The sequence below is a fragment of the Chelonia mydas genome, chromosome 3 (assembly GCF_015237465.2).
Source record: "Chelonia mydas isolate rCheMyd1 chromosome 3, rCheMyd1.pri.v2, whole genome shotgun sequence".
NCBI classification, from domain to species: domain Eukaryota; kingdom Metazoa; phylum Chordata; order Testudines; family Cheloniidae; genus Chelonia; species Chelonia mydas.
The window spans coordinates 97,410,011-97,421,362 of NC_057851.1; the positions used below are offsets into that span (position 1 = coordinate 97,410,011).

General features: G+C 43.4%; 1 protein-coding gene across 1 annotated transcript; it reads right to left on the bottom strand.

Annotated features, from left to right (window-relative positions):
• Positions 1–5,921: 5,921 nt before the first annotated feature.
• On the bottom strand, positions 5,922–9,535 carry CCN2 (cellular communication network factor 2). The gene is made up of 5 exons (XM_037894813.2): positions 9,061–9,535; positions 8,695–8,917; positions 8,062–8,313; positions 7,606–7,820; positions 5,922–7,242 (listed from the first exon to the last, which is right to left on the bottom strand). Exons 1-5 carry the CDS (start codon positions 9,109–9,111, stop codon positions 6,946–6,948), a joined length of 1,038 nt encoding a protein of 345 aa, XP_037750741.1. The 5' UTR covers positions 9,112–9,535; the 3' UTR covers positions 5,922–6,945.
• Between the last annotated feature and the right edge of the window lie 1,817 nt (positions 9,536–11,352).

An 11,352-nucleotide genomic window follows, 5' to 3' on the forward strand; every position in this document is an offset into this window, starting at 1 on the left:
CAAAGGCTTTGGTTGTGCTGCGTATGTGCAGAGCATCATAAAGGGACGCATGGAACTGCATTGTGCCAGAGGAGCCTTAGCTGTACCCTATTCTGGGGTGCAGCTCCTACCTCCACACTATGAGGATGACTGTCAGAGGGGTAGACCTATGGGGCTGCCTCTTCCACTGTCCTATCTTACCCTCATTGGGATGCTGTGGATGGAGACCTAGGAGAGCAGAGACAGAACAGTCCATGTGTTCTCTCAAAAAAAGGGGCTGCAATTCTATCTGACTTTAACGTGGTGGGTTGGGGGAGGCTGTTCATGATCTTATTTGCCCTCCTTTCTGTCCTCCTCTGCCCTGCACGTAAGGCCATGCACAATCTGTCCCAAAGTTCTCAGGGTGTTTAATGCTGGCTTAAAATGCTATGGCTCTTCAGTAAAAAAAAACTACACCACTCCACTCAGCAGTACCTGGTAACACATTTGGAAGAAAGGCCAAGAAATGAACTGTCATGTAGATTGAACTACCCTCTCACTCCTAGCCTCTCTCGCTCAGCAAGGCACCCTGGTGAGCAGAGTGAGGAAGCTTGCTCCATGCATGGCTGTGACCTACCTGTTCTCTGTTAATAAGCAAAGGACTTCCATCTCTGTGGTGGTCAGTCTGGAACCCGTCACCAACACTAAACTAACTAATAAATCACTGAGCATAGAGTCTATCAGGGTTCAAAAAAAGACTGGCCATTTATATAGATATCAGAAACAGCCACAGTTGTAACATAAGGGATTTAAACAGAAAAACCCAAAACAAACTGTAAGAGTTCTGAAAGGCATCTGAACTACTTGTGCTTCAAGGCATGAACCAAAGTTATAACTTATTCTCATAACTTATAACTAAAACCCTGTCTCTGTCTGAAACAGCTGGTACTGGCCACTGTCAGACAGGATTTTGGACTAGATGGACCACCGGGTTGGTCTAGGCTGGCAATTCCTATGTTCCTAAATGAAAAATAAATACAGGGTTTGGTTTGGGGAGAACAAATGACTTTATCCTAGTTCATCTTCTAGTACATTATATTGGGCCAAATCCTGAAGTCCTTACTCAGTTAAAAGTGAAGCCATTGGGTGCCTTGTCTAATGAAGGATTGAGTAAAGACTTCAGGATTTTTCACACTGTAACTTGAGAAATAAAGGGATATCTAGCACTGTAGCATATTACAGTATCATTCTTTAATAATATGTCTAACATCTTTCTGGATATCACATATCTCTAGGGTTAAAGCTTGACTAGCATATTAATATTTCAAAGGCTTATTTTCTGAATTCTATATAATTACCTTTTGCTTATCAGCCACAACAACTTCTCAGTTGCCTAGTAGGTTATAATTTTAGCCATTCACAATGTGTTTTCCTATGTAATTCAGCTAAATCTCCAAATTCTTGTGTTCATCTCAATAACTTATTACCCTGCTTGTCCACTAGATGCCAGTCTCTGTCTTTTCCTGCTGTGGAAGTACAGTATTAGATGATGCGGAGAAGAATATCTCTGTTATAGTCAAATAAAAACAGGACCTTGGGCCAGCTGGTGTGAACTGATGAAGCTCAACTGACTCCATTGGAACTATGGTAGTCTAATCCATCTGAGGATCTGGCCCCTGTTGTATACATCAGTTACGCTTTTTTTCTGCAAAGGAAAAAGTTCGTGTTAGGTGCTGAAAACTAGTAAAAATCTTTCTATACCTTTCATAGGATTAACTTTAAAAGACAAGCAAATGTCTGGAGTGCCTTTCTCTCTCTGACCCAGCCAGTTTTGCCTGAGTGATAAATGCAGGCACATCTAAATCTAAAATCTTGTCTACACCAGAGAAATGCACAGTGCTATGAATCTTTTGGTTCATCTAGCATGATTATAAAATGCCTTGCATCCCTACACACAAGTGTTTCCCGTAGCATATATACCATACCAGATTAGACTTGCTTTTGGCAAATCTAAATACCGTTTCAGTGCTAATGGAGATAGCACAAACAGTTAAATATTCCTCTTCCTTCTGTCTTGCAGTGCACCTGAAGCTATTCAAAATCTTCCAGAATTCACTGCCTCTGGCATATATTCTGGGAACTATGGAGGAAGTACCCAGAGGGCACTGTGACTGAAATGGCTTAGAACACACCAGTGTTGATGAGGGACAAAACTGCAACAATGCAGAACACAAGTCAGAACGATGAGTGTGAGCATACTCCAACTATGTTTCAATTTGGGAATGGTTTGACATCGTATTGTAGACATGGCCAAAGTGTAATTAGCATCTGAAAGGCCAGATCCTATAATTTCGCTCCTAAATTCCTACAATCTGCTTCTGCTCACCTAATGGGCAATCCACAATACAATTACAGCTGTATCGAAATCCAATTGCCAAGAGTTATCTTCTGACACAGGAAAAATACAGTTTCACTCTTTTAGTGCAGATGTAACATTAATCATGTTCCTGAATTCTGTTAAAGCTTTGAATGTGTCAAGAGCTTTAGCACACTTTGGGACCGGGTTCTCTAAAGAAATTTCTGGTATTTCCTGGTTCCGGTCAGACTGAAAATACTGTAAGAATGCGGTAGGTTTTGGTACTTCCATCTATGGGCATATGTGAATTAGAAGGAGGGGAAAAAGTGGAAAATGGGATAAAAAAAAGTTAACTGAGCTATTTTTCTCAGATTCTCCTTGGTTTTGGGGCAAAGCCTTGCATTGGTATTTCATCCTAACTGGCTGGACATTTTTGGGGGGGTAACTATATGCCTCCATATGGAAGTAAAGTATAGTACCTTATGAATGAGTTAAAACCACATTTTAGCTTTGTTTCTAAAGAAGCTGGGGATTCAGGGATAGGGTACAAAGTCAGGAAGGTGGGATCAAGTTACATGGTGGGATGGAATATTCCTGTTCTTTTACTTGTTTTGTGACCTTAATATTTAGCATAACAGCTAGGGTGCTTTCTTACAGCACAGTGTTTGGTAAAGACGTTACACTACAAGAAGGAATGCAAATGATCTAACTGCTGTTTGCTATTTCTAGTTGCGTGTCCAAAAACCAGTTTTCTGAATTGACTCCCTTTCTTTGTGATTCAAACAACTGGATTCTGTTCAAAAAGCTTATTTGTTCCTATGTGGTTACAGATCATTAAAAGTGGCTCATTCTTAAAGAGTTTCTTAATGGGTGTCTTTTTTATGTTTGTTAGTTATGAGGAATCTGACAAAATTCCATCTGGAGAACAATGCTTGCCTCATATGATGGGGATGTAATCCATGTCTGTAGTTCGCATCTGTATTGTGTTAGAATGCTGAGCTGCAAACCGTGCAAATGCATCGTGGTTGCCCATGGTACAAAATACTGAAATGGGGAAAGTAGCTCACGCTTTTTGACAAGTCAGTTGACACTCTGGTCTGCAGCCAGGTAGATTGCTTCTTCTAATGGCTAACTGAGTAGTGTTCATTAAATCAGTGTCAAATATGTGGTGGTGTTCTAATTACTATAGTATGAATGTAGCAGAACATTCATTTGAATGAATATACTTAAATACAGTAAACAAGTTTTTTAAAAATGCTGTCACAGCAAATCCGTGTGGTAGAGCTTTCTGAAGAAGCAAACTAGATGGAAACTGATTTTTTTTAAATTAAGTTATTTCCTTTTTACTGCCCCATTCCTAGAACATGATTCCTGTTATGGTCACTCTCTGCTTTTACTGATCTCTAAATCATAAGCATGAGGGCAGAAAGCAGGGAATAATATTAAGGTTGAGAGGCCTACATTTTTGCCTATGTGTACTCTTATGATTCCATATCATTTAAACATGGACTTCTTGAAACCAGAAAATGTGTGTGTCTTTGGAAGGAAGTGCTACAACCATACAATGCATAATTACATTCCCATGAGGCCCTGCAACAACATATTCAGGATACTGGGTTTCTCTACTAATGTGGCTGCACCCATCTATGTTACAAAATGGCAGTCATGACTGGTCTTGGGGTGAGAGAAATGAAGATCTTAGTGTATTACAGTTACACATGAAGTTGTTGACTTTTTACATAATACTTCAAAGAAGAGCCACAACTTGTCAAGCAACTTATAAGCAGCATGACTTTTGGCAGTTATGACCTCGAGTGACAATATTAAGTGTTCATTAGAAATGTAACAACATAGGGAATTTTCATCCATGTACAGTATTTTATATCAATTTTTACCTAATTTGAACTTTTTTTATTAGGAACACTAACAATGTCAAACACCAAACCTCTGTGATCACTACTTCCATCACCCTGCCTGTTAGACAGTGATTATCTTTTCAATTGTCTAATTCATAGAGCATTTACAGTGATAACTGTGGCTGAAGTCCAGGTATGTTTTTGTTTTTCGGGTAGAAATGACAGTTCTGCTATTATTGGGGGAGGTGGGGTGGAGCTAAGGTAGTGGTTGCCTAAACAGTCCTTCTGGTTATGTGAATATAGAGTGTTTCCAGAGTGAACAGAGAGCTGCTACACCATATTCATAACCTGCAAGGAAAATACTGGAGAACGAGAGGAACTATTAGAGGCAGAGGATACCTAAAATATTTCAGATGGGCACAGAAAACAACTTCCTCGAGCCAGCTGAATTCCTCACATTTTGGGGAGGAAGCGGAAATGCTTCGGGGGCCCTATCCAGTGTCTACTGACTCACTGGAAAGAGGCTCATTGACTTCAACAGGCTTTAGATAACCCCAGTTAGACTGTCATTAATGCAGACTTGGTGCAGTGTCCGTTGACCCAAGTTCCAACTGAAATCAGTGGGCATTTGAAGGTGCTCAGCATGGTGCAGGCTCAAACTTTTTTTCAGCTTGTCTAACTTCCCCAGGGAAATGCTGGGCTAAACTTGGCTTCCTGAAAGTGATTCTTGTTTGGGAATACCTGGATATCTGAAACACAAGAAAATACTTCAAATGCTGAAGTTGGTTTTAAAGTTCCTACTCTTAATAGACAAGAGTATAAATGTATGTTACTTTGATGAAAGAATTAATACAGGGTTGAAGTTCCTAGCTAGTATTTGGGGTACAGATGGCCCAACTCTTGACTTACTCTGTTTTGCTTACCTAAGATGGGTTTTAAGATATTATCATGCACCTTTTAATACCTGGCTCCCTTCATCAGTTGACCTCAGAGTGCTTTACCAAGGAGATCAGTATCACCATTTTACCAGTGGGGAAAACTGAGGCACAACAGTGAAGTAACTTGCCCAAGGCCACCCAGCAGACCAGAGGTAGGACCAGGAATAGAATCAAGGTCTCCTGAATCTCAGTGCAGGGCTCTATCCATTAAGCCACATTATAGTCCTCACAAACAGAAATCCCACTGGTTCTTCAACAGAAGTTTTACCAGAGTAAAGACTTCTCTATTTGACCCCAAAATTAGACAGTTTCAATTTAATGATGCTTTTAAAAATATTTGCTATAATTTAGCTCAGAAGGAATCTAGGTGCTTAACTATTAAAAGAGTCCAGTAACACTGAACAGCTTACATAGATGCTATCTCAGCACCTGCTATGCAACATCATGACAAGCATGGCATAAAAACCTAGAGAGCTGAAGTCTAAAGCTACTTAGTGCTATATACATGCCCTAGTTACTGATGAAACAGTGTTGGGTTCAACACTCCAGGACCCCTATTTAAAGTTTGAAAGACTAAATGGCCTCCCATCTTTCACTGACCTACCAATGATTATGAGCTGGCAAGTTGTGTTGGAATAGATATGAAGTTTTAAGTCTCAGTGTATTGATTTCTGGGGAACAAAAAAACCACACAAAAAATCCCCACTAACAAAACATTGATTTTTTATATATCACAAAATAAACCCTTGTTTTGATGAATATGTAGGAAGAGAGTAGGGGTAGTGTCGGGCAAATGAAATTCCAAGTCATTTATATAAAAAATATAATACTTTATTTTCAACTAGAAAGGTGCAAACATGTAACTTTTGGTCACACTTCTCAACAAATAACAAACCGTTCAAACAGCCACGGTCAAAGAAAGAAACAAATGCTCCCAGGTGGAAAAACTGATCAGCTACAGAAGAGCCATTCATTTTACTTAAAGCCATTTGTTCACTAAAGCCGAGGCAACCATATTTTTACCACACAAATGGATGCTTCCCAAGGATGCAGGCACCTCATCTTTCGCAAACAATCTCTGTCTTGAGTTTGATTCACTGGTCACCCTAACTGAACAATTTCCATTAGAGGATCTATTTCATGCTTTGAATGCATTGTCAGACAAGCTTTACGTCCTACCTATTTCTTTCAAAACAGACAAAAAAAGCTAACATTAAAGTATCAAAGCATTAACAAAGGCACAAAACTTTAAATTAATTTAGATAACTGTACATATATATACACACACAGTATTTACAATATTAATAAAATCTAGCTTGTTACAGGCAAATTAACTGCCACAAGCTGTCCAGTCAAATAGACATGATTCTGATTCTTCTTGAACAAGTCATCTGAATCAGTGTCAAAGCTGAAACATTACAGTCCTCACCAACAGAACACATTTTACTTAGCACCTTGCTGGGTAATTTACATTCCAGCCATTGCTGTCACTCAATGAGTGTCAGCAAACATGCTAAGGGTCTCTTCTTCAATTGCACTACTAGGTGGAACACACGTTACCATACTAAGGGAACATTGATCTTCCTGCATATGCCCCCTAGTACTCCCTAAACACCACTCCATGAACAGTGTCCTCTGAAGCTGTGCTTCGCTGTGGTCCCATGAGCCATTTTACTTTCTTCTTCAAACCAATGTTTGGGGTTGGAAGACAATTTGTCTTAGTCACATGGAGCAGTCTGAACTTTTTGGAAACAGATTTAAATGCTTTGTGCTATCGAATCATGGTTACAAAATGAGATGCCAATCAGGTCAAGTTGAGAGCCTAGCGTCTCCTGCTTTATGCCATGTCTCCATACATCTTTCTGTAGTACAGAGACTCAAAGATGTCATTGTCTCCAGGGCAGTTGTAGTGGCATGCACAGGTCTTGATGAACATCATTCTCCTCTTCATGACCTCACCATCGGGGCATTTGAACTCCACAGGAAGAGTGGCTGTTCTGTGGGGGGTGCAACAACGTCCATCAGTGCAGACCCCACAGAATTTAGCTCGATAGGTCTTCACACTGGTACAGCCGGAGAGCTCAAACTTGATGGGCTTGGAGATTCTGGGGGTGCGAATACACTTTTTGCCTTTCTGTGGGGCAACAAATGAAAGAAGTTTAGAAGCCTTTTTTTAAAGATTGTACAATTCCCATTCATATTTCTATCCATTAATTTCATCCGGTCGTATGCAAAGAGGTTAATACTCTGATCCTCATGAAGGTTTCACATGCAAACAAGATAGTTTAAATAGTGTTCAAATGGCATTATATGTATTGAATGGCTAAAATAGGTGCATTTATTTATAACTTAATTCTTAAATATTCACTACTGGGATGAGACCTTATATAATATTTACTTGGTTCTGAAAGTGGCTAAGTTAGAGCTATACATCTTCTGTAAAACTGGATCTATGCTGAAACATCCTTAGAAGTGTATATTAGATGGGGATATTTACCTTGATATTTTCCTCCAGGTCTGCCTCACAAGGTCTGACCATGCAGAGTCTGCTTTGCTTCTCCAGTCTGCAGAAGGCATTGTCATTGGTGACTCTGGTGGAGATGCCCATTCCACAGGTCTTTGAGCAAGCACTCCATTCCGTGGTCTGGACCAGGCAGTTGGCACGCATCATCATTGCCTGATCTGGTCCATAAGTGTCTTCCGGTCTGTAAGCTGTGGAGCACAGGTCAACAGGATGAGATTGTGGCAGACAGCAATAGTGCAGCTGCTATCCTCTTAGTGTATTAATGCTGCATAAAGGTAGGGCATCATATTTGTCCTTGGTGTGATTCCACTGAAGGCACTGGAGTCACATCAGGGCTGAATCTGGTCCATTAGGATAATCATCACTGCACTATGTATTTCAATCTATTGCACTGGGAGGCCAACAAAATTCATTAAGATCTCAACTCACCAGCTAGAGCGGGTCCAACCGCCGTCTGTTCTCGGAGCTCATTGCACACCCATTCCTCGCAGCACTTCCCGGGGAGCTTGACTCTTCGGGGGGAAGGGCAGTCTGGGCTGGGCAGCCGGACATCCATGCTGCACAGGGGCACGCACCCCACTGCCCCGTCGAGGCAAGTGCACTGGTACTTGCAGCTGCTCTGGAAGGACTCCCCGCTCCTGTACACCATCCCTCCGAACACACAAGGGGCGCCGTCCCGAGCTGCAGGCAGGGAGAGAGGGACAGCCGGGCATAAGCCCTCCAGAATAGGCAGCAGCCCAGCGACTCACGCTGCCACTGTGGGGAGGGCACGCAGCAGGACCTGGGGGAGCCAGTAGTCTCCATGGCTCCTGCTGGGGCGGGGGGGAAGGAGGCTGGACGACAAGATCACCCGAGTGCAATGGAGCTGGGCCCTGTAGAGAGGGCCCACTCTCCTGTGGAAGGCAGCCAGAGGGGGGGTGGGTATGAACTGGGCTCTTAAACTGGGCAACATGAGGGGACTCTCGCACCCCAGATCTCGGCTTGCCCGTGCTGCGCCCCCTCCCCGCTCAGTGCCGCCCCCCCACCGCGGGGAGAAGCCGGGGCCCCCCGGACTCCACTTACCGGTGCACACGCCGATCCTGCGGTTGGCCGGCGAGCCGAAGTCGCAGAAGAGCCCCTTGTGGTGGTCGCAGGGGTCCCGCTCGGTGCACAGCTCGCCCAGCTGCTTGGCGCACACCCTGCAGCAGCCGCAGCCGTCCTGCACCAGGCTCACCCCGGCCGGGCAGGCGGGGGGCGGCCCCGCCCCGCACTGGCACTGCCCGCTGCAGTCCTGGCCGGACACCTCCTGCAGGGAGAAGGGGGGGGGTCGGTCAGGGGAGCCCCCGGCTGGCAGCGCGTCGGCTCCCCGCGTCCCCAGCCTGAACCTCCCTCCAGTCCTGCCGTCGGGAGCCGGCCCCCGGCGGGGGCGAGGGCGGGGGGGCCACTTACCCAGCAGAGGAGCGCGACGAGCAGCGCCACGGCGAAGCTGCTGGGTCCCATCCGTGCGGCCAAGCTCGGCAATAGGCGGTGCAAAGGCTCCTCAGCTGCTCTGTCCTGCGGGCGGAGGGAGTCCGAGCCAGCGGGCCGCGGTGTGGCGCTGGGTTTCCTGCCTGCTGGCCAAGGCCGCCTGCTGTCCGAGCGCCTCGACTGCGCGCCTCGCCACGGTCCCGTCTCTTTGGCAGGCGAGTTGTTCTATGGGTCTGAAGCAGGGAGCCTGGCTGCTTTTATACCCTCCCGGCGCCCCGGGCTCGCCAATCGGCTGAATGGAGTCCTACACAAACAGCGACATTCCTGACATTCCTCCCCACCTTCCTGCCTCATCAGCTCGCACCGGATTGATCCTGACCCCTTGACACGCAGCATTCCTCCTGTCTGCAAAAGCTGGCACACTTCAGCACACAAAAAAGGCGCTGTATTTCCATCCCCAAATGGCATTTCCCCCCCTTCCAGCCTCCTACTCCTGATTTTATGTGATGTAAAATACTGTTTAAAATGATTTTTTTAGATGACAAACCTCTGTTTCAAACGGCTTTTGCTTTGCCCACCCTACCTCCAAATTACATACATCATATTAACAGGCACTTCACTACAAGATACAAACTCCTGGGAATTCTGAACCAGCTGAGACGTCTTAAATATCTATATCTAGGATACATTTGAACCACCACCAGCAGCCCTGGTAACAAGAAAAGAGCTGTTTTAAAACCCACAGGCATTCAAAAGAAACTGCATGTAAAATCTGTTATGAACTCAGCATTCTTCATTAGGGAAGGAGAAACTTTTTCATACTAACTATTGCTGCTGCTGCTTATAATATTATCAGAGAGGGTGTAATTTAGAGGGAAAGGAATTAATGGATACTGTTAATCAAGTTTATTGGCCTATAATAGCTGAGACTAATTTGCTATAATTAAAAATTAACCTTTTACTTGGAGGGGAGGTTCCATTATTCTGTCTTTCAAGGAAGCACATTCTTTGATATTAAATTATGCCAGAGAAAAATACTCATCAATAGTAGATAAGAACCTGTTGTTCCATTCAACACAAGCGATTAATGCTGTGACAGGCAGCTAGTTCAAGGGGGGAGGGGGGGGGGCGAAGCAGGGAGAAAGGTTGTGGGGATGGTTGCTAGGAACAACCATGGGAATTCTTTTTCTTTCTTTCTTTTTTTTTTCTTGGCTAGAAAATACAAGACACTACTAATTTTAAAAGGTGGATTGCTCTCTACTGACTTATTTGGAGAGTGGGTGACTAGCCTTCCCTAGATACACACTTTTTCAGTTCTGGCAACCAGTTTTGGAGCACTGAACACTCTGGGCATTTTGTTACTACCAAAAAAAGTCATAATTATATTATGAGGACTGGTTATAAATTGAGTCTGTGTGCTACTGAATCATACTGAATATTTGAAATGTGTTCCTTCCCCAATAGATGTTCTCTATGAATAGAGAGAGTGCCTATTTACCCTGAAATACTTGGCACAATGAAGTGCGGCTGAAGCGTGGAAGAAATGTCTCTTATTTCCCACTGCCTGCTTGCAGCTGTCATTTGTGAGTAACACATTCCTAGGGCATCTCTGCTTCCCTCTTGCTGATTATGCCTCATAAGATTAAAAATCAGTTTGGCTTGTCACCAAAACCTGTGGCTCCTAAGTATCTTGGTCCTTATTAAATAATCATGGACCACGTCTGTTCTTATTTATTTCAGCAGGAAGGATGGCTTCCCAATTCTGCATCATTTGTCTGCGCTGTGCTGTCATGTTGATTGACCCCAGCTTTAACACAATGAATGCCAGCATGTTGACTTTTGACCTGTTTAAGTATGCTTGTGTTTAATGAGACAGACAGAGTTAATGCACTTTGTTAGTCAAATTGAAGTCTAGATGATGGATATTTTTAAAAAGATGTTTGCATATAACCACTCCCTCCTCCCACGCTTTCACACTTACGCAGTTTTACAGCCTATCTAAATTAACTAAATTCAGAAAGTGATCTAATCTCTTCTACTGAATTTTAACAAACTGAATCAGTCCAATTCCATTATAAATAATATTACTTGCAAATGGTTATTTATGTTATCAACAGTTCACACTCTGGGCCTAATTTTCAAATATGTGGCCTTTATGAGAAACCGAAATCCTACTTTTGGATGCTCAGATTGGTACCTGTGCTAAATTCTGTCCTCAGATAAATACATCACTGGCTTGTTGCTTTTCTGAGGGCAACATTTGACCTTTAGGCA